Source organism: Anolis carolinensis, unplaced genomic scaffold (genome assembly GCF_035594765.1).
Source record: "Anolis carolinensis isolate JA03-04 unplaced genomic scaffold, rAnoCar3.1.pri scaffold_7, whole genome shotgun sequence".
NCBI lineage: Eukaryota > Metazoa > Chordata > Lepidosauria > Squamata > Dactyloidae > Anolis > Anolis carolinensis.
This window is the reverse complement of record NW_026943818.1, coordinates 15349750-15373228: the sequence shown is the minus strand read 5'-3', so window position 1 is coordinate 15373228 and position 23479 is coordinate 15349750. Positions and strand designations below refer to the sequence as shown.

At 44.2% G+C, this 23479-nt stretch overlaps 2 protein-coding genes across 5 annotated transcripts in view; one reads left to right on the top strand and one right to left on the bottom strand.

The window, feature by feature from the left end:
* barhl1 (BarH like homeobox 1) overlaps positions 1-8874 on the top strand; it is a 19627-nt gene extending 10753 nt beyond the window's left edge. For 2 of the 3 annotated variants that reach the window (XM_062959190.1, XM_062959189.1), the window contains 3 exons: positions 444-877; positions 3351-3699; positions 6288-8874. In XM_062959190.1, coding sequence (XP_062815260.1) covers positions 502-877; positions 3351-3699; positions 6288-6615 — 1053 coding nt within the window. In that variant the 5' untranslated portion in view covers positions 444-501 and the 3' untranslated portion in view covers positions 6616-8874. Of the gene's footprint in view, positions 878-3350; positions 3700-6287 lie in introns of all 3 variants that reach the window. The other variant, XM_062959191.1, reaches the window with a different exon arrangement.
* Positions 3116-23479, bottom strand: part of ddx31 (DEAD-box helicase 31) — a 57615-nt gene continuing 37251 nt past the window's right edge. Inside the window, exons 18-20 of one of the 2 annotated variants that reach the window (XM_062959186.1) lie at positions 21675-21786; positions 13747-13972; positions 12338-12514 (exon numbers count right to left, since the gene is read on the bottom strand). In XM_062959186.1, coding sequence (XP_062815256.1) covers positions 12388-12514; positions 13747-13972; positions 21675-21786 — 465 coding nt within the window. In that variant the 3' untranslated portion in view covers positions 12338-12387. Of the gene's footprint in view, positions 3719-12337; positions 12515-13746; positions 13973-21674; positions 21787-23479 lie in introns of those variants that run through there. The other variant, XM_062959187.1, reaches the window with a different exon arrangement.

The following is a 23479-nucleotide window of genomic DNA, read 5'->3' as shown; positions in this document are numbered from 1 at the left end:
TATGTTGCTGGTCATTGACCATAATAAATAAATATAATATAATAGGGCTGGCTCTGCTACTAATTAATACAGTAGAGTCTCACTTATCCAACATAAACGGGCCGGCAGAACGTTGGATAAGTGAATATGTTGAATAATAAGGAGGGATTAAGGAAAAGCCTATTACACATCAAATTAGGTTATGATTTTACAAATTAAGCACCAAAACATCATGTTTAACAACAAATTTGACAGAAAAAGTAGTTCAATACGCAGTAATGTTATGTTGTAATTACTGTATTTACGAATTTAGCTCCAAAATATCACAATGTATTGAAAACATTGACTACAAAAATGCGTTGGATAATCCAGAACATTGGATAAGTGAGACTCTACTGTATTATTATTGGCCTGCTTTGCCCTCCATGACCTCCCTCTCTTTTCTCTCTCTCTCTCTCTCTCAGTGAATGAATAAATGAATGAACCCAGGCGGGCACGAATGGACGGGTGAATGTCCCAACGATGGAGGCCCCGCACGGCTTCGGGATCGACTCCTTGCTCTCGCGGAGCCCCGCCCCCTCCTCTGGCTCCTCCCCTTGCTCCTCCTCCTCCTTCAAGGAGGGCGGGGCCCTGCTCGAGGGGGCGGAGCTTAGCCCCTCCTCCTCCTCCTCCGGGCTGGGTGGGGGGTGCCCCTCCCCACCCAGGGGGCCCCTTGAAACCGCCGCCGACCCCGCAGGCCCCCCGCTGTGCCCCGGCCCCGCCCCCGGCCCCGCCCAGTCCCGGACCGTGACGTCATCCTTCCTCATCCGGGACATCCTCGCCGACTGCCGGCCCCTCCCTGGCCCCGCCCCCTCAGGACACGCCCACGCCAAGGCCACGCCCACGCCCGGGTATCAAGGTAAGGATTCGTATTATTATTATTATTATTATTGACACAACGACATTGTATGACACAGCAAACAAGATAGACATGCTGGATTTCGTGTCACAAAACCACAAATTGAACACTTCCCAAGTATCTAGGACTGTGTGATGTATTATTATTATTATCCTTCGTCAGGGTCCCATTTGTGAGCCAGAGCCAGGTCTTCTCCTTATCAGCTTTTCCTTCAATTTTGTCAAGGAACTTTCCATGCAGTGTTTTGTTGTGCCAGCTATCATCTCTAGTTTGTAGTGCGGTTTTCTTGTATTGATTCTGCTCTAGTTTGTAGTGCGGTTTTCTTGTATTGATTCTGCTGTAGTTTGTAGTGCGGTTTTCTTGTATTGATTCTGCTCTAGTTTGTAGTGCGGTTTTCTTGTATTGATTCTGCTCTAGTTTGTAGTGCGGTTTTCTTGTACTGATTCTGCTCTAGTTTGTAGTGCGGTTTTCTTGTACTGATTCTGCTCTAGTTTGTAGTGCGGTTTTCTTGTATTGATTCTGCTCTAGTTTGTAGTGCGGTTTTCTTGTATTGATTCTGCTCTAGTTTGTAGTGCGGTTTTCTTGTATTGATTCTGCTCTAGTTTGTAGTGCGGTTTTCTTGTACTGGTTTTTTGTCTGCTGTGCTTTGAGGTGTTTCTGATTTTTGACATCAATCAAAGCAGGTTCTTCACTTTGCTTGACATCTTCTGCCAGGGCATGTTCTTCTTCTTTGACTGCTTGTTTTACTTGCAAGAGTCCTCAGCTCCCTGATCTTCTAGGCAGATATAGCCGGTCAACATCACTGCGAGGGTGCAGGGAATGATGAATGGTCATGAGTTTTCTTGTTTTTCTGTCCAAATTGTCCAGTTCCGCCTGTGTCCAGTTTATGATGATGATGATTATATTTATTTTTACAATTCTACCTCTCCCGAAGGAGACTCAGAGCAGCTATGTATTATTTATTAATTTATTAATTTATTATTATTGACACAATGACATTGTATGACACAGCAAACAAGACAGATATGCTGGATTTCGTATCACAAAATCCCAAGTCGAACACTTCCCAAGTGTCTAGGACTGTGTGATGTATTTTCGGATGATGCGCGCAGATCCCAGTAGGGTGGCCTTTTGCAGCTGGCAGATCGTAATTTTGTCAATGTCTATTGTTTCCAAATGCCGGCTGAGATCTTTTGGCACGGCACCCAATGTGCCCATCACCACCGGGACCACCTGCACTGGTTTCTGCCAGAGTCTTTGAAGTTCAATCTTGAGGTCCTGATAGTGGCTGAGTTTTTCCTGTTGTTTTTCGTCAGTGCGACTGTCACCTGGGATGGCGACATCAATGATCCAGACCTTTTTCTTTTCCACAACTGTGATGTCTGGTGTGTTGTGTTCCAGAACTTTGTCAGTCTGGATTCGGAAGTCCCACAGTATCTTTGCGTGCTCATTTTCCAATACGTTTGCAGGTTTGTGATTCCACCAGTTCTTTGCTGCTGGGAGGTGGTACTTGAGGCATAAGTTCCAATGGATCATTTGGGCCACATAGTTGTGCCTCTGTTTGTAGTCTGTCTGTGCAATTTTCTTACAGCAGCTGAGGAGATGATCCATGGTTTCGTCGGTTTCCTTGCACAGTCTGCATTATTATTATTATAATATTTATTTTTACACGTCTTTATCTATTCCATCCCTCTTCCTTTCCTTCCTTCCATCCTCTTTCCTTTTTTCTTCCCTTCTTCCCTCCATCCATCCCTCTTTTGATCTCTCCCCCTTTCCTCCCTTGAGGCCCAATTAAGCGGATTTCCCTCCTTTCTTTTCCGAGAGACTTTTCCGCTTCGGACATTAATCCGCGACAGATGAGTCTGCGCCTCATTGAGGCCTCCCAGCAGGACTTCCCCGATTACGACTACTATCAGTCTTGTTTTAAGGGGGAATTCTTACTATTACTGTATTATTTTGTAGTCAAAGGCTTTCATGGGTTGCTTCCCAAGAGCCCGAGACATTAAGTCCATTACAAATGGGTTATATAGCTGTGTGGAAGGGCCTTGAGTCTACACTGCCATATAATCCAGTTCAAATCTGATAATCTGTATTTTATAGGCAGTGTGGAAGAGGCCTAAGTGAGGCCTAACTCTGCCTGTCCCCTGGGCTGCATGGGTTGCTAGGAGACCAAGAGGGCGGAGCTTAGCCTTTTAACTGGCAGCAATTGGATAAAAACAATTATTCCTCTCCCTCTAATTAGGATTTTATTTTTATTTTATTTTTGCTGTATGAACGTAGAGGCATGGATGAGGGGTTGTGCTGCCAAGTTTAGTGTTTCTGGGATGTGTCGTTTTGTTGTTTTGTCCTAGGCCGAAATTTCATTACTCTTTTATATATATAGATGCCATAATAATAATAATAATAATAATATAATGTAATATAATAATAGCACTAATTGTAACCCTTTCTCTCTCTCTCTCTCTCTATGCAGTGAAGGAGGAGGCGGAGCGTGAGATCTCCAGCTCCCGGGCCACACCCCCGGCGGTGTCCTGCCCCGCCCCCTCCTCTTGCCCCGCCCCCTCCTCCTCGTGCTGCCCGTCCTCGTCGTCACCCTCGTCGTCGCCCTCGTCGTCGTCTTCGGGTTCCGGTTCGGGTCAGGGTCCGGGCTGCCGGCTGAAGAAGCCACGGAAGGCGCGGACGGCGTTCTCGGACCACCAACTGGCACAACTGGAGCGCTCGTTCGAGCGGCAGAAGTATCTCTCCGTCCAGGACCGCATGGAGTTGGCCGCCGCCCTCTCGCTCTCTGACACCCAGGTCAAGACGTGGTACCAGAACAGGAGGTATCTCTCGCCATTTTATCTATTAGGCATGAACAAAAGAGTCAGAATTTGTAAATAAATACGAGGAAGACCTGGTACCAGAACAAGAGGTATCTCTCTAGATTATATCTATTAGGCAAGTGCAGAATAATCGGAAGAGTCGGAAATTGTAAGTAAATCAGAAGACCTGGTACCAGAACAGGAGGTATCTCTTCCCGTTCTATCTATTAGGCATGAGCAAAAGAGTTGGAATTCGTAAATAAATACGAGGAAGACCTGGTACCAGAACAGGAGGTATCTCTCCCTGTTCTATATATTAGGCATGAGCAAAAGAGTCAGAATTCGTAAATAAATACATGAAAGACCTGGTACCAGAACAGGAGGTATCTCTCCCTGGTCTATATATTAGGCATGAGCAAAAGAGTCAGAATTCGTAAATAAATACACAAAAGACCTGGTACCAGAACAGGAGGTATCTCTCCCTGTTCTATATATTAGGCATGAGCAAAAGAGTCGGAATTCGTAAATAAATACGAGGAAGACCTGGTACCAGAACAGGAGGTATCTCTCGCCGTTCTATCTATTAGGCATGAGCAAAAGAGTCAGAATTCGTAAATAAATATGAGGAAGACCTGGTACCAGAACAGGAGGTATCTCTCCCTGTTCTATATATTAGGCATGAGCAAAAGAGTCGGAATTCGTAAATAAATACGAGGAAGACCTGGTACCAGAACAGGAGGTATCTCTCGCCGTTCTATCTATTAGGCATGAGTAAAAGAGTCAGAATTCGTAAATAAATACGAGGAAGACCTGGTACCAGAACAGGAGGTATCTCTCTAGATTATATCTATTAGGCAAGTGCAGAATAATCGGAAGAGTCAGAAATCGTAAATAAATACGACCAGAACAGGAGGTATTTTTCTAGATTGTATCTATTAGGCAAGTGCAGAATAATCGGAAGAGTCGGAAATCGTAAGTAAATCGGAAGACCTGGGACCAGAACAGGAGGTATCTCTCCCTGTTCTATATATTAGGCATGAGCAAAAGAGTTAGAATTCGTAAATAAATACGAGGAAGACCTGGTACCAGAACAAGAGGTATCTCTCTAGATTATATCTATTAGGCAAGTGCAGAATAATCGGAAGAGTCGGAAATTGTAAGTAAATCTGGTACCAGAACAGGAAGTATCTCTCCCCGTTCTATCTATTAGGCATGAGCAAAAGAGTCGGAATTTGTAAATAAATACCAGGAAGACCTGGTACCAGAACAGGAGGTATCTCTCTAGATTATATCTATTAGTCATGAGCAAAAGAGTCGGAATTCTCCTTATCAGCTTTTCCTTCAATTTTGTCAAGGAACTTTCCATGCAATATTTTGTTGTGCCAGCTGTCAGCTCTAGTTTGTAGTGCGGTTTTCTTGTACTGGTTTTTTGTCTGCTGTGCTTTGAGGAGTTTCTGATTTTTGATTATTATTATTATTTTGCGTATTAGTATTATCATCATTATTATATTTATTATCATTATATTCATTATTATGCCATCCTGGAACCCCGGAGTGGGCAGAGACCCAGAGGGCCATCCAGCCCCGTTCTGCCAAGAAGCAGGGAAATCGCATTTTAAAAAACCACCCAGCAATTCAATCAATAAAGCCCAGGCTGTTGAACATTGAGGTATTTGCTTTCCTTCCTCCCTCGTTTTGGAAAGCGTCACACTTCTCCCCCATTAATAATGGATCCCAATTACTTGGGTAGGGCATCAATAATTAAATGCCGTTACAGTAATTACACAATTATGATGGCAATGAATAATTTAACGAGGAAAAGCGGCCGGCAGCCGGGGATAATGGGCTTGAAATTCCTCAAAAACCCATTATATTGTAGTACGGTTTTTATTTTTATTATTATTATTATTGACACAACGACGTTGTATGACACATCAAACAAGATAGATATGCTGGATTTCGTTTCACAAACTCACAAGTCGAACACTTCCCAAGTGTCTAGGACTGTGTGATGTATTTTCGGATGATGCTGCAGATCCCAGTAAGGTGGCCTTTTGCAGTTGGCAGATCGTGATTTTGTCAATGTCTATTGTTTCCAAATGCCGGCTGAGATCTTTTGGCACTGCACCCAGTGTGCCCATCACCATCGGGACCACCTGCACTGGTTTCTGCCAGAGTCTTTGAAGTTCAATCTTGAGGTCCTGAGTTATTATTCCAGGTTGATGGGCTCAAGGAGACTCACATTGTTCATTTTGAGTCGGTTTTAAATAAGTTTGGTGACTTCTTTAATGTAGTCTGTGCTCTGATGAGGCACAGGGAAGATTGATTCCAGGTTGATGGGCTCAAGACTCACATTGTTCATTTTGAGTCGGTTTTAAATAAGTTTGGTGACTTCTTTAATGTAGTCTGTGCTCTGATGAGGCACAGGGAAGATTGATTCCAGGTTGATGGGCTCAAGACTCACATTGTTCATTTTGAGTCGGTTTTAAATAAGTTTGGTGACTTCTTTAATGTAGTCTGTGTCCTGGTAAGGAACAGAGAATCTATTGTCTCCCTCCCTTTGTATTTACGCTGATGCGCATGCTTTTGTCTCTCTCTCTTTCTCGCAGGACGAAGTGGAAGCGCCAGACAGCGGTGGGCCTGGAGCTGCTGGCCGAGGCCGGGAACTACTCTGCGCTGCAGCGCCTCTTCCCGCCGCCCTACTTCTTCCCGCCGGGGGGGCTGCCCGGGATCGACCCCTCCGCCGCCGCCGCCCTCTACCTCTACCGGGGGCCCCCTCCCCCGCACGGCCCCGTGACCCCTGTGACCCCCGCCGTGACCCCCGCCGTGACCCCCCCGCTGGCACGACCCCTGGTGCCCCGCCTCCTGCTGCACGGGCTGGGCGCGGCCGAGGGGGGGCTGCCGGGGGTCATGCCCAGGTCGGCGCAACCCCGGTGAAGCCGCCCCTCTCCCGCTGGACCCTCGTTATGTGGGAGGGGGCCGTGGGGGAGCCTGGATCCGCAGAACGATGGGGGTCGTAGTCCCACGCTCCAAACCAGCCTCGCTCGAGGGACCCCCCCCCCCCCCGTCTTGCACTCCTGTCTGATGCTGCTGCCGACCCCTCATTTTATGGGGGGCGATGGGATACACAGTCCCTCGGGGTCACAGATACGGAGGTGTCGATAGGGCGAGATGATGGCAGCTGTAGTCCCACACGTCTGACCCCACAAGGGACTCCCGATGCTGTTGCTGACTCTTCATTGTATGGGGCTGATGGGAGTTGTAGTCCCACACTCCCGGCACTTCTTGCTGATGCTGCTGACCCCTCGTTTTGTTTTGCTTTTTTGTGGAGGGGATGATGGGAGAGGCCAATACGACAGGACGATGGGAGCCGTAGTCCTTGCTGCTGCTGCTGCTGACTTTAAGAGGATGATGGGATGCTTCCTGCAGGCCGGTGTGGAGGTACTGGCGACACAGGCAGGATGATGGGGATTGTAGTCCTGCACGTGCTCAGAAGACTTGGCCCCACGTCTTGCTGCTGCCGACGAGCCCCTCGCTTTCGTGGGTGATGGGACACGCAGTCCCTTTTGTATCGCAGAGGGCAAACCCAGCGGAACTCCCATCGTCCCCGTGTCTCTGGACTCTCTGGACACTCGGGCCCAAACGAAGCACTTTGTGAACCGGACCAGACAGGGCCGGGAGCCCAACCCGCCACGCTTGATGTTCCTTGCCCACTGCCGCTCCCATCATCCCCTGCTCCCTGGCCAAGGCTGATGGGAGTTGCAGTCCGGAAACGTTTGCCAAACGCAGGAGGAGGAGGAAAGGGAAGAGGACTGCAAATCCCATCATCCTTCGTCCCTGGGTCTGGGCTGAGCCAGACCCATCTGTGTTGGACTCTGCTTCCCCACAGCCACCGCCAATCCGTCAGGACGCTGGGAGTTGGAGTCCGTCATTCACTGTGTCCAGTGCGGCCAATGGTTGAGACAGAATCCACTGCTTTCCTGGATGGACTCCAGTTCCCATCGCCCTCAGTCAATATGTTGGTGGACTCCAGTTCCCATCCTCCTTGACCCCCGACTGCTGTGGATGATGGGTGTTGGAGTCAGATTTAGGGGACCTATCTATTCACCGATTTAAGTGTTGAACATTGGCCTCCCAATTCCCATCAATGAATGATGGGAGTTGGAGTCCATGGTTTCCCCAAACACATGTTATATATTGATGTACTCCACTTTCCATCCTCCTTGAGCTCTGGCTATGTTGGACGATGGGCGTCGGAGTCAATTCTGGGGTTTTTCCAAAACAGAGCCATCACTCAAGGCTTTCATTAGAATTGGACTCCAATTCCCATCATCCCCAGCTGATGGGCAAGGATGATGTGAGTTGGAGTCCATTGCATCCCTGGGCATTGTTATATATCGACAGACTCTAGTTCCCATCCCCGTTGATCTAACTCCTGTGGACGATGGGCATCTGAGTCACCCATTGACGAAGGCCTGCCCTTCAGATCAACATTCCCACCATCTCCAGCCAATGGGTCAAGGATGATGGGAGTTGGAGTCTATATATCTAGATCTAGATGCACCAGTTGCCATGCTTGCCGAGGATGATGGGCATAGATGGACTCCAATTGCCATCCCCATTGGCCCCGTGCCTGCTGAGGATGATGGGCATCAGAGTCAATGTTGACATTCCCTTCATCTTCAGCCAATGGGTCAGGGACGATGGGAATTGGAGTCCACTGCATCCCTAAGGCATTGATATATATATATATATATATATATATAGAGAGAGAGAGAGAGAGAGAGAGAGAGAGATGGACTCCAACATTGGACCCAGGTGTTCAGGGATGATGGGAGTCCTAAGCCTTTGTTCCTTTTCTTGCAATTTGCAAAAACCAGAAACAGAACAAAACAAAACAACCGGGTTGGGTTTTCCGTGGCTGCGGGGTTTTTTTGTAAATACCGTGTGCATATACATGTATATGGATCATGATTATTATTTATTGGTGAAACCCGAGGGACGTCTTTGTGCAAAAACGTTGAGTCTCGTAACCGTCTGTACATCTGTATAGGAAGGAAAAGGACAGACAGAACGAAGGAGAAAAGGAAGGAACGAAGGAAGCAAAAGAACACGGGGAGGGGGGGGGAGCTCTTTCTCTCCCTCTTTTTTTAATGTGGAAATAAAACTTCTTTACAAACAAGAGTTGCTTCCGAACCTGATGTGGAAACTACTTTGTGGATTTTGAAGAAATGGAGAAGGTGGGGGGTACTGGTATATATAAAAACTAGCTGTGCCCGGCCACGCGTTGCTGTGGCTAGGACTTAATTTTTCTTTTCTTTTTGTTGTATGAACGTAGAGGCCTGGATGAGAGGTTGTGCTGTCAATTTTCGAGGTTGTGGGGCATTTCGTTTAGTTGTTTTGTCCGGTGCCGTGATTCCATTACCCTTTTATATATATATATAGACTAGCTGTGCCCGGCCACGCGTTGCTGTGGCTAGGACTTAATTTTTCTAAAGTTCTAAGTTCAGTCTCGGTCCAGGGTCAGTGGGATTCAGTGGGAGAAGGGGAACTACAACTCCGATATGTAAGTCCCATCATCCATGGTTCATTCTACTCCAAACAGCGCCAGGATGTATAGAAGGTCATGGGGAATGTATGTGTCAAGTTTGGTCTTGATCAGACATTGGTGTGGGTCGCAGTGGTCTCAGGAAGTGAGTGAAGATACTGCAAGTCCCATTGTCCATGGTCCACCCCCCTCCAAACAGCACCCAGGTGTAGAGTAGGACACGGGGGCTCTATGTGCCAAGTTTGGTCTTGTTTGAGTGTTATTATTATTATTATTATTGTATGACACAGCAAACAAGATAGACATTCTGGATTTCGTATCACAAAATCACAAGTCGAACACTTCCCAAGTGTCTGGGACTGTGTGATGTTGTATTATTATTATTATTATTATTATTATTATTATTATTATTATTATTATTATTATTATTATTATACATCACCTAACCCAAACAACTTTGTGGCCCAAATGATCCATTGGAACTTATGCCTCAAGTCCCACCTCCCAGCAGCAAAGAACTGGTGGGATCACAAACCTGCAAAAGTCTTGGAAAATGAGCACGCAAAGATACTGTGGGACTTCCAAATCCAGACTGACAAAGTTCTGGAACACAACACACCAGACATCACAGTTGTGGAAAAGAAAAAGGTTTGGATCATTGATGTTGCCATCCCAGGTGACAGTCTCATAGACGAAAAACAACAGGAAAAACTCAGCCGCTCTCAGGACCTCAAGATTGAACTTCAAAGACTCTGGCAGAAACCAGTGCAGGTGGTCCCGGTGGTGATGGGCACACTGGGTGCCGTGCCAAGAGATCTCAGCCGGCATTTGGAAACAATAGACATTGACAAAATCACCATCTGCCAACTGCAAAAGGCCACCCTGCTGGGATCTGTGCGCATCATCCGAAAATACATCACACAGTCCTAGACACTTGGGAAGTGTTCGACTTGTGATTTTGTGATATGAAATCTAGCATATCTATCTTGTTTGCTGTGTAATAATAAAATAATAATAATAATAATAATAATAATAATAATGATGTTGTCCGGCATATGGACAACATTAAGCATGAACATGTGAAAATGCAGCTTTTCCTTCAATTTTGTCAAGGAACTTTCCATGCAATGTTTTGTTGTGCCAGCTGTCAGCTCTAGTTTGTAGTGCGGTTTTCTTGTACTAATTTTTTTTGTCTGCTGTGCTTTGAGGAGTTTCTGATTTTTTGACTTCAATCAAAACAGATTTTTCCATTTGCTTTACATATTCTGCCAGGGCATGTAATAATAATAATAATAATAATAATAATAATAATAATAATAATAATGTTGTCCGGCATGTGGACAACATTAAGCATGAACATGTGAAAATGCAGCTTTTCCTTCAATTTTGTCAAGGAACTTTCCATGCAATGTTTTGTGGTGCCAGCTGTCAGCTCTAGTTTGTAGTGCGGTTTTCTTGTACTGATTCTGCTCTAGTTTGTAGTGCGGTTTTCTTGTACTGATTTTTTGCAATGATAATTCCACCGAACTTTCTCGACCCTCCTCCGGTCCCTGAGCCTGGGAAGCGACTCCCATCGTCCCCCTTCCCTGGAAGCCTTGATCCCGAGGCCTTTGGGGCCTGTTATTTGTCCAACTCCTTTCTTCGGCCCTTGTGCTTTGCATCAGAAAAGGCAAATCCGGGGGGAAAACAAGCCAATGGGGTCGGAATCAAGGGATTGTCCTCCTCGGGGTTAATGAAGTGGGAAGGAGTCCCTTTGGGCAGGATCGGCACACAGTCCCATTGCGGCCCCACAAAAGCCCCTCGAAGCCCCATTAGAGGCCTATCAAAGGCAGCAGCACTTGCTCTCTCTCCCCCTCGGCCCGGCCTTAATCCCCGCCTGGGACAGAAATGCAAATCGGGGGCATTTAATTGCAAACGAATGACTGGGGCGAAGGCAAAGAAAGGGCCCCAGATCAACATAATTAATCTCATTATGACGGCTGTGTCTCAGAAAGAAGGAAGCGCAGGCGGAATCCATTTGCGGGATCAAGATTGGAAGAGAAAACGGACGGGGACAAATAATAATAACAATAATAATAATAAAAATAAAAAAATAGCAATAATTATAAGGAATAATAATAAAAAATAGGAATAATAATAAGGAATAATAATAATAAATAGGAATAATAATAGTAATAATAGATAGGAATAATAATAATAATAAATAGGAATAACAAGGAATAATAATAGTAATAATAATAGATAAGAATAATAATACTAAATAGGAATAATAATAGGAATAATAATAAAGAGGAATAAATAATAAATAGGAATGATAAATAGTAATAATAATAGTAATAATAATGAATAATAATGAATAATAATAATAAAAAGCAATAATAATAGGAATAATAATAATAATAAAGATAAATAAATAGGAATAATAATAATAAAGAGGAATAATAATAGGAATAATAACAATACATAGGAATAACAATAATAATAAATAGGAATAACAAGGAATAATAATAGTAATAATAATAGATAGGAATAATAATAATAAATAGGAATAATAATAGGAATAATAATAAAGAGGAATAAATAATAATAAATAGGAATGATAAATAGTAATAATAATAGTAATAATAATGAATAATAATGAATAATAATAATAAAGAGCAATAATAATAGGAATAATAATAATAATAAAGAGAAATAAATAGGAATAATAATAATAAAGAGGAATAATAATAGTAATAATAATGAATAATAATAAATAGGAATAATAATATAAATAGGAATAAAAATATAAATGGGAATAATAATAATAATGAGGAATAATAATAATTAATAGGAATAATAATAAGTAATAATAATAATAATAATAATAATTAGGAATAATAATAATAATGCAAAACAGGAATGTTTCAGCCCCAAACCCACCATAATTAGGAAAATGTGAACATGAATGTCTGTGCGGAAAAGAGGATCCTGGGACGAGAATCATGATCACCGACCCTTTTGGGGAAATAACACAACGAGGAAATAACGAGGAAACAAGAGTCGAAACTTCCAAAGAGGAATGGCTTTAATGTGGAGATTTCCAATGTCGTCCCCCCCCGCCCCCCCCCCCCCCCGCGGGACACAGCTGGGCCGACGACCCTTGCGACAGGGTGCCGGGGTCATCTCGGCTGCTCCTCTTCTTCCTGCTTCTTCCTCTTCCTCTTCCTCTTCTTCTTCGCCTGGGAGGAAACGGGATCCAATCCGCTCCGGTATTCGGAGCAAAGCATTTCGGAGAAGGGAGTGCGCCTGCCGGGAAGGAAGAAGGGAATGCGTCACCAGGAAGGAAGGAAGGAAGGAAGGAAAGAAGGGAAAGATGGAAAGAGAGGGAAAGAAATAAGGATGGAAGAGATGGATGAGAAGGAAGGAAGGAAGGAAAGAAGGAAGGAAGGAAAATATGGGAAGGGGAGGAAGAAAAGAAGGGATGGAAAGAGAAGGAAAGAAAGAAGGGGAAGATGGAAGAGACGAAGGGATGGATGGAAGGAAGGAAGGGAGGGAAAGATGAAAAGGGAAGAGACGAGCGAAAGGAAAGAAGGGCGGAAAAGATGGAAGAGATGGACGAGAAGGAAGAAAGGAAAGAAAGAATGAAGGAAGGAAAAGATGGGAAGGGGAGGAAGAAAAGAAGGGATGGAAAGAGAAGGAAAGAAAGAAGGGGAAGATGGAAGAGACGAAGGGATGGATGGAAGGAAGGAAGGGAGGGAAAGATGAAAAGGGAAGAGACGAAGGGATGGATGGATGGAAGGAACGAAGCGAAAGGAAAGAAGGGCGGAAAAGATGGAAGAGATGGACGAGAAGGAAGAAAGGAAAGAAAGAATGAAGGAAGGAAAAGATGGGAAGGGGAGGAAGAAAAGAAGGGATGGAAAGAGAAGGAAAGAAAGAAGGGGAAGATGGAAAGGGAAGAGACGAAGGGATGGAAGAAGGAAGGATAGAAGAAAAGAAGGAAGGAAGGAAGGAAAGGAAAGAAGGGCAAAAAAGATGGAAAGAGAGGGAAAGAAATAAGGATGGAAGAGATGGATGAGAAGGAAGAAAGGAAGGAAAGAAGGAAGGAAGGGAAAGATGGAAAGGGAAGAGACGAAGGGATGGAAGAAGGAAGGATAGAAGAAAAGAAGGAAGGAAGGAAGGAAAGGAAAGAAGGGCAAAAAAGATGGAAAGAGAGGGAAAGAAATAAGGATGGAAGAGATGGATGAGAAGGAAGAAAGGAAGGAAAGAAGGAAGGAAGGGGAAGATGGAAAGGGAAGAGACGAAGGGATGGAAGAAGGAAGGATAGAAGAAAAGAAGGAAGGAAGGAAGGAAAGGAAAGAAGGGCAAAAAAGATGGAAAGAGAGGGAAAGAAATAAGGATGGAAGAGATGGATGAGAAGGAAGAAAGGAAGGAAAGAAGGAAGGAAGGGAAAGATGGAAAGGGAAGAGACGAAGGGATGGAAGAAAAGAAGAAAAGAAGGAAGGAAGGAAGGAAGGAGGGAAGGAAGGAAGTCCGCGAACCTTTTCCTCTCCTTCTTCTCCTCCTTCTCCTTCTTCTCCTTCTTCTTCTGCTGGGGCTGCATCTTCCGGCCTGGCTTCTGGGTCCGGAGGGAGGCGGAGAGGTTGGCCGGAGCGTCCCGGAGTCCGAAGCTCTTGGCCAGGTGTCCGAGGTGGAGGGAGCGCAGGCAGAAGGTCTGGCGCAAGGAAGACGGGAACGTGGCGTAGGCGCCGATGAAGGAGTGCAGCGCTGCCACCGGGGAGAGCACGAGACAGAGCGAGATTACCCACTTATAATACAGTCCCAGAGACTGCATCTCCCATCCTCCTCTCTAGTCAGATATATACTAGATCTATCTCTATCTATATCTATCTATCTATGTACGTTTGTAGGACTGAGTAAACAACAAGACCACTGGGCCAAAACACACCAAATTTGGCCACAACACACCAACATATCCAAGGTACGTCCTTCACTCAGGTGGGAGGTTGCATCTCCCATCATCCTCTCTAGTCATATATATATATAATATATATATACATTTGTAGGACTGAGCAAACAACAAGACCACTGGGCCAAATCACACCAAATTTGGCCACAACACACCAACATATCCAAGGTACGTCCTTCACTCAGGTGGGAGGTTGCATCTCCCATCATCCTCTCTAGTCATATATATATATAATATATATATACATTTGTAGGACTGAGCAAACAACAAGACCACTGGGCCAAATCACACCAAATTTGGCCACAACACACCAACATATCCAAGGTACGTCCTTCACTCAGGTGGGAGGTTGCATCTCCCATCATCCTCTCTATCCATATATATACAATATATATATATGTACGTTTGTAGGACTGAGCAAACAACAAAACCACTGGGCCAAATCACACCAAATTTGGCCACAACACACCAACATATCCAAGGTACGTCCTTCACTCAGGTGGGAGGTTGCATCTCCCATCATCCTCTCTAGTCATATATATATATAATATATATATACATTTGTAGGACTGAGCAAACAACAAGACCACTGGGCCAAATCACACCAAATTTGGCCACAACACACCAACATATCCAAGGTACGTCCTTCACTCAGGTGGGAGGTTGCATCTCCCATCATCCTCTCTATCCATATATATACAATATATATATATGTACGTTTGTAGGACTGAGCAAACAACAAAACCACTGGGCCAAATCACACCAAATTTGGCCACAACACACCAACATATCCAAGGTACGTCCTTCACTCAGGTGGGAGGTTGCATCTCCCATCATCCTCTCTATCCATATATATACAATATATATATATGTACGTTTGTAGGACTGAGCAAACAACAAAACCACTGGGCGAAATCACACCAAATTTGGCCACAACACACCAACATATCCAAGGTACGTCCTTCACTCAGGTGGGAGACTGCATCTCCCATCATCCTCTCTATCCATATATATACAATATATATATATATACATTTGTAGGACTGAGCAAACAACAAGACCACTGGGCCAAATCACACCAAATTTGGCCACAACACACCAACATATCCAAGGTACGTCCTTTACTAAGGTGGGAGGTTGCATCTCCCATCATCCTCTCTAGTCATATATATATATAATATATATATACATTTGTAGGACTGAGCAAACAACAAGACCACTGGGCCAAATCACACCAAATTTGGCCACAACACACCAACATATCCAAGGTATGTCCTTCACTCAGGTGGGAGGTTGCATCTCCCATCATCCTCTCTATCCATATATATACAATATATATATATATATGTACGTTTGTAGGACTGAGTAAACAACAAAACCACTGGGCCAAATCACACCAAATTTGGCCACAACACACCAACATATCCAAGGTACGTCCTTCACTCAGGTGGGAGGTTGCATCTCCCATCATCCTCTCTATCCATATATATACAATATATATATATGTACGTTTGTAGGACTGAGCAAACAACAAAACCACTGGGCGAAATCACACCAAATTTGGCCACAACACACCAACATATCCAAGGTACGTCCTTCACTCAGGTGGGAGACTGCATCTCCCATCATCCTCTCTATCCATATATATACAATATATATATATATACATTTGTAGGACTGAGTAAACAACAAGACCACTGGGCCAAATCACACCAAATTTGGCCACAACACACCAACATATCCAAGGTACGTCCTTCACTCGGGTGGGAGACTGCATCTCCCATCATCCTCTCTATCCATATATATACAATATATATATATGTACGTTTGTAGGACTGAGCAAACAACAAAACCACTGGGCCAAATCACACCAAATTTGGCCACAACACACCAACATATCCAAGGTACGTCCTTCACTCGGGTGGGAGACTGCATCTCCCATCATCCTCTCTATCCATATATATACAATATATATATATGTACGTTTGTAGGACTGAGCAAACAACAAAACCACTGGGCGAAATCACACCAAATTTGGCCACAACACACCAACATATCCAAGGTACGTCCTTCACTCAGGTGGGAGACTGCATCTCCCATCATCCTCTCTATCCATATATATACAATATATATATATGTACGTTTGTAGGACTGAGCAAACAACAAAACCACTGGGCCAAATCACACCAAATTTGGCCACAACACACCAACATATCCAAGGTACGTCCTTCACTCGGGTGGGAGACTGCATCTCCCATCATCCTCTCTATCCATATATATACAATATATATATATATATATATACATTTGTAGGACTGAGCAAACAACAAAACCACTGGGCGAAATCACACCAAATTTGGCCACAACACACCAACATATCCAAGGTACGTCCTTCACTCGGGTGGGAGACTGCATCTCCCATCATCCTCTCTATCCATATATATACAATATATATATATGTACGTTTGTAGGACTGAGCAAACAACAAAACCACTGGGCGAAATCACACCAAATTTGGCCACAACACACCAACATATCCAAGGTACGTCCTTCACTCAGGTGGGAGACTGCATCTCCCATCATCCTCTCTATCCATATATATACAATATATATATATATACATTTGTAGGACTGAGTAAACAACAAGACCACTGGGCCAAATCACACCAAATTTGGCCACAACACACCAACATATCCAAGGTACGTCCTTCACTCGGGTGGGAGACTGCATCTCCCATCATCCTCTCTATCCATATATATACAATATATATATATGTACGTTTGTAGGACTGAGCAAACAACAAAACCACTGGGCGAAATCACACCAAATTTGGCCACAACACACCAACATATCCAAGGTACGTCCTTCACTCGGGTGGGAGACTGCATCTCCCATCATCCTCTCTATCCATATATATACAATATATATATATGTACGTTTGTAGGACTGAGCAAACAACAAAACCACTGGGCGAAATCACACCAAATTTGGCCACAACACACCAACATATCCAAGGTACGTCCTTCACTCAGGTGGGAGGTTGCATCTCCCATCATCCTCTCTATCCATATATATACAATATATATATATATACATTTGTAGGACTGAGTAAACAACAAGACCACTGGGCCAAATCACACCAAATTTGGCCACAACACACCAACATATCCAAGGTACGTCCTTCACTCGGGTGGGAGACTGCATCTCCCATCATCCTCTCTAGTCATATATATACAATATATATATATGTACGTTTGTAGGACTGAGCAAACAACAAAACCACTGGGCGAAATCACACCAAATTTGGCCACAACACACCAACATATCCAAGGTACGTCCTTCACTCAGGTGGGAGACTGCATCTCCCATCATCCTCTCTATCCATATATATACAATATATATATATATACATTTGTAGGACTGAGTAAACAACAAGACCACTGGGCCAAATCACACCAAATTTGGCCACAACACACCAACATATCCAAGGTACGTCCTTCACTCGGGTGGGAGACTGCATCTCCCATCATCCTCTCTATCCATATATATACAATATATATATATGTACGTTTGTAGGACTGAGCAAACAACAAAACCACTGGGCGAAATCACACCAAATTTGGCCACAACACACCAACATATCCAAGGTACGTCCTTCACTCAGGTGGGAGGTTGCATCTCCCATCATCCTCTCTATCCATATATATACAATATATATATATGTACGTTTGTAGGACTGAGCAAACAACAAAACCACTGGGCCAAATCACACCAAATTTGGCCACAACACACCAACATATCCAAGGTACGTCCTTCACTCAGGTGGGAGGTTGCATCTCCCATCATCCTCTCTATCCATATATATACAATATATATATATGTACGTTTGTAGGACTGAGCAAACAACAAAACCACTGGGCGAAATCACACCAAATTTGGCCACAACACACCAACATATCCAAGGTACGTCCTTCACTCAGGTGGGAGACTGCATCTCCCATCATCCTCTCTATCCATATATATACAATATATATATATATACATTTGTAGGACTGAGTAAACAACAAGACCACTGGGCCAAATCACACCAAATTTGGCCACAACACACCAACATATCCAAGGTACGTCCTTCACTCGGGTGGGAGACTGCATCTCCCATCATCCTCTCTATCCATATATATACAATATATATATATATACATTTGTAGGACTGAGCAAACAACAAAACCACTGGGCCAAATCACACCAAATTTGGCCACAACACACCAACATATCCAAGGTACGTCCTTCACTCAGGTGGGAGGTTGCATCTCCCATCATCCTCTCTATCCATATATATACAATATATATATATGTACGTTTGTAGGACTGAGCAAACAACAAAACCACTGGGCCAAATCACACCAAATTTGGCCACAACACACCAACATATCCAAGGTACGTCCTTCACTCAGGTGGGAGGTTGCATCTCCCATCATCCTCTCTATCCATATATATACAATATATATATATGTACGTTTGTAGGACTGAGCAAACAACAAAACCACTGGGCGAAATCACACCAAATTTGGCCACAACACACCAACATATCCAAGGTACGTCCTTCACTCAGGTGGGAGACTGCATCTCCCATCATCCTCTCTATCCATATATATACAATATATATATATATACATTTGTAGGACTGAGTAAACAACAAGACCACTGGGCCAAATCACACCAAATTTGGCCACAACACACCAACATATCCAAGGTACGTCCTTCACTCGGGTGGGAGACTGCATCTCCCATCATCCTCTCTATCCATATATATACAATATATATATATGTACGTTTGTAGGACTGAGCAAACAACAAAACCACTGGGCGAAATCACACCAAATTTGGCCACAACACACCAACATATCCAAGGTACGTCCTTCACTCGGGTGGGAGACTGCATCTCCCATCATCCTCTCTATCCATATATATACAATATATATATATGTACGTTTGTAGGACTGAGCAAACAACAAAACCACTGGGCGAAATCACACCAAATTTGGCCACAACACACCAACATATCCAAGGTACGTCCTTCACTCGGGTGGGAGGTTGCATCTCCCATCATCCTCTCTATCCATATATATACAATATATATATATATATACATTTGTAGGACTGAGTAAACAACAAGACCACTGGGCCAAATCACACCAAATTTGGCCACAACACACCAACATATCCAAGGTACGTCCTTCACTCAGGTGGGAGACTGCATCTCCCATCATCCTCTCTATCCATATATATACAATATATATATATATACATTTGTAGGACTGAGTAAACAACAAGACCACTGGGCCAAATCACACCAAATTTGGCCACAACACACCAACATATCCAAGGTACGTCCTTCACTCGGGTGGGAGACTGCATCTCCCATCATCCTCTCTATCCATATATATACAATATATATATATGTACGTTTGTAGGACTGAGCAAACAACAAAACCACTGGGCGAAATCACACCAAATTTGGCCACAACACACCAACATATCCAAGGTACGTCCTTCACTCGGGTGGGAGACTGCATCTCCCATCATCCTCTCTATCCATATATATACAATATATATATATATACATTTGTAGGACTGAGTAAACAACAAAACCACTGGGCCAAATCACACCAAATTTGGCCACAACACACCAACATATCCAAGGTACGTCCTTCATTCAGGTGGGAGACTGCATCTCCCATCATCCTCTCTATCCATATATATACAATATATATATATATACATTTGTAGGACTGAGTAAACAACAAAACCACTGGGCCAAATCACACCAAATTTGGCCACAACACACCAACATATCCAAGGTATGTCCTTCACTCGGGTGGGAGACTGCATCTCCCATCATCCTCTCTATCCATATATATACAATATATATATATGTACGTTTGTAGGACTGAGTAAACAACAAAACCACTGGGCCAAATCACACCAAATTTGGCCACAACACACCAACATATCCAAGGTACGTCCTTCACTCAGGTGGGAGACTGCATCTCCCATCATCCTCTCTATCCATATATATACAATATATATATATATATATACATTTGTAGGACTGAGTAAACAACAAAACCACTGGGCCAAATCACACCAAATTTGGCCACAACACACCAACATATCCAAGGTACGTCCTTCATTCAGGTGGGAGACTGCATCTCCCATCATCCTCTCTATCCATATATATACAATATATATATATATACATTTGTAGGACTGAGTAAACAACAAAACCACTGGGCCAAATCACACCAAATTTGGCCACAACACACCAACATATCCAAGGTATGTCCTTCACTCGGGTGGGAGACTGCATCTCCCATCATCCTCTCTATCCATATATATACAATATATATATATGTACGTTTGTAGGACTGAGTAAACAACAAGACCACTGGGCCAAATCACACCAAATTTGGCCACAACACACCAACATATCCAAGGTACGTCCTTCACTCAGGTGGGAGACTGCATCTCCCATGGTCCTCTCTTGCCAGCAGACGGGCCCTGTTGTCCTTCCTTCTCCTCTTTTTCCCGCGAAAGGAAGGGAAGCGCAGAAAGGAGGAGGAGGAGGAGGAGGAGAAGCGGCAGAGGGGAGGCAACGTTTGGCGCTTTGCTTTGCAAACAGAGCTTTGGGTGGATCCAGGTCCCTCCTTGGCGCTGATCCGGATAAAATGACATTTTTATTACTGTTATGGCCTCCCCGCGAAGAGGGATCAGGGCCAAAGCCCTGGGCAAACGCCTCCAAAGCAGGTTTCCATGGCAAAGGAGGCTTTGTTTGCCCCTCGTAAGGACGGGATCCTCTCGAAAGCGAGCCCATCGCTCCCAAGGCGGAGGAGGCGGGAGGCCGTTTGCGGGAAAATCCACCCAGAAAGGAGGTTTTCCCTCTGCAAATCTGGGCCCAGAAGGGGAATTGGGGGGCAGAGGGGGGGCTTGCGCTGAGAAACCCTTCCAAGGGACAATGGAAGGGCATTGGACCAGCAATCATCACCATCATCATCTATATATATAAAAATGTAATGTGCGTACTTAGGACCGAGTTAACAACAAAACCACTGGGCCAAATCACACCCAATTTGGCCACAATACTCATCACTTTCCAAGGAGTGACCATCAAAAAGAAAACCAGAAAGCAAACAGAGGCAAGGCCAGAAAAATCCACAAAAATAAACAAAACACTATGCGCATGCGCAAGAAATCTTCCCTTCCTACCTAAGGGATTCCACTGAATACCCTTGCAGCCCCAAAGCCTGGCTGCTTCATACCTAGGGGAATCCTTTCTAGGCCACCTTGAATGCCACAAAGAAAACCCCACTTAGGACTGGGCACAGCTAGTCAGATATATACAATATTCGTATGTATAAATGTACGTTTGTAGGACTGAGTAAATAACAAAACCACTGGGCCAAACCACACCTACTCCCCAGTGCGGATGCCCCGCTGACCTGTCTTTGCCTGCCGGACGCTGTCCGCAGAAGAGTGGACCAGGGTCTCAAAGGCCGTCTGCATGGCGGTGGCTCTTCGGCGCCACTCCTGCGGATCCGGCCCTTGCGGCCTCTGCAAAAGAAAGGCGGTCCAGGCATGGTTTGCAAAAGGAAAGGACGACACGCCAATATAATAATAATAATGACCCAGCTGAGGACCCAAAATGCAGACTGTGCAAGGAAACCTACGAAACCATTGATCATATCCTCAGCTGCTGTAAGAAAATTGCACAGACAGACTACAAACAGAGGCACAACTATGTGGCCCAAATGATCCATTGGAACTTATGCCTCAAGGACCACCTCCCAGCAGCAAAGAACTGGTGGGATCACAAACCTGCAAAAGTATTGGAAAATGAGCACGCAAAGATACTGTGGGACTTTGTGATTTTGTGTGATTTTGTGATATGAAATCCAGCATGTCTATTCGTGAGCCAGAGCCATGTCTTTGTGATTTTGTGTGATTTTGTGATATGAAATCCAGCATGTCTATTCGTGAGCCAGAGCCATGTCTTCTCCTTATCAGCTTTTCCTTCAATTTTGTCAAGGAACTTTCCATGCAATGTTTTGTTGTGCCAGTTGTCAGCTCTAGTTTGTAGTGCGGTTTTCTTGTACTGATTCTGCTCTAGTTTGTAGTGCGGTTTTCTTGTACTGGTTTTTTGTCTGCTGTGCTTTGAGGAGTTTCTGATTTTTGACTTCAGTCAAAGCAGGTTCTTCACTTTGCTTGACATATTCTGCCAGGGCATGTTCTTCTCCTTCTTTGACTGCTTGTTTTACTTGTAAGAGTCCTCTGCCCCCTGATCTTCTAGGCAGATATAGCCGGTCAACATATATTATATATTATGACTATTATTTATTTTATTTCTGGCCCCGATCCCCCCCTTCCTCTTTCTTTCTTTCTTTCTTTCTTTCTTTCTTTCTTTCTTTCTTTCTTTCTTTCTTTCTTTCTTTCTTTCCCCTTCCTTCCTTCCATTATAATTATCATTGTAATAATAGTTATTATTATTATATTAGGACTATTACGCCACTTTTTCTTTTCCTTTATTTTCTTTTCTGACCCTGATCCCTCCCTTCCTTCCTTCCTCGTTCGTTCATTCTTTCCTCCTTCCTCGCTCGTTTGTTCTTTCTTTCTTTCTTTCTTCCTTCCTTCCTTCCTTCCTCGCTCGCTCATTCTTCCTTCCTTCCTTGCTCGTTCGTTCTTTCCTTCCTTCCTCGTTTGTTCTTTATTCCTTCCTTCCTTCCTCCCTTCCTCGCTCGTTCATTCTTTCTTTCTTTCTTTATTCCTTCCTTCCTTCCTTCTTTCCCTGTCTTCTTATTTAATACGAAATTGCCCTTTTCCTTTTCCCTCGACGGGACCGAATCCTCTTGTTATTAAAAAGTAAAGCACTTTAATAATGAAAAACTTTGCGGGGAAAAAACAAGAGCGAAAGAGAGAGAAAGAAGCCCCTGTGTTTCAAGTGTTTAAAATGAATGAGGGAGGGAGGGAGGGGGGGGGGTAGGGAGGGGGGGCAGTTATTGGAAAAGGGCGGCTAAGACCCTCCAAATCCCCCCTCGAGCCCTGAGTCAACACGGCCTCCGCCCTCGCAAATCCCACTCCCCGCTTTGGATATTGTATCACCCGGAGAAGACACGGGACGGGAACGAGGGAACGAAGGAAGGAAGGAGCCAATAAAGGCCACAAATTAAAGGACGAACGATCCAGAGAGGAAATTAAAGGATGAAGCTGACAGGCGGAGGAGGAGAGGATCTGCCAGGAAAATGGCAAT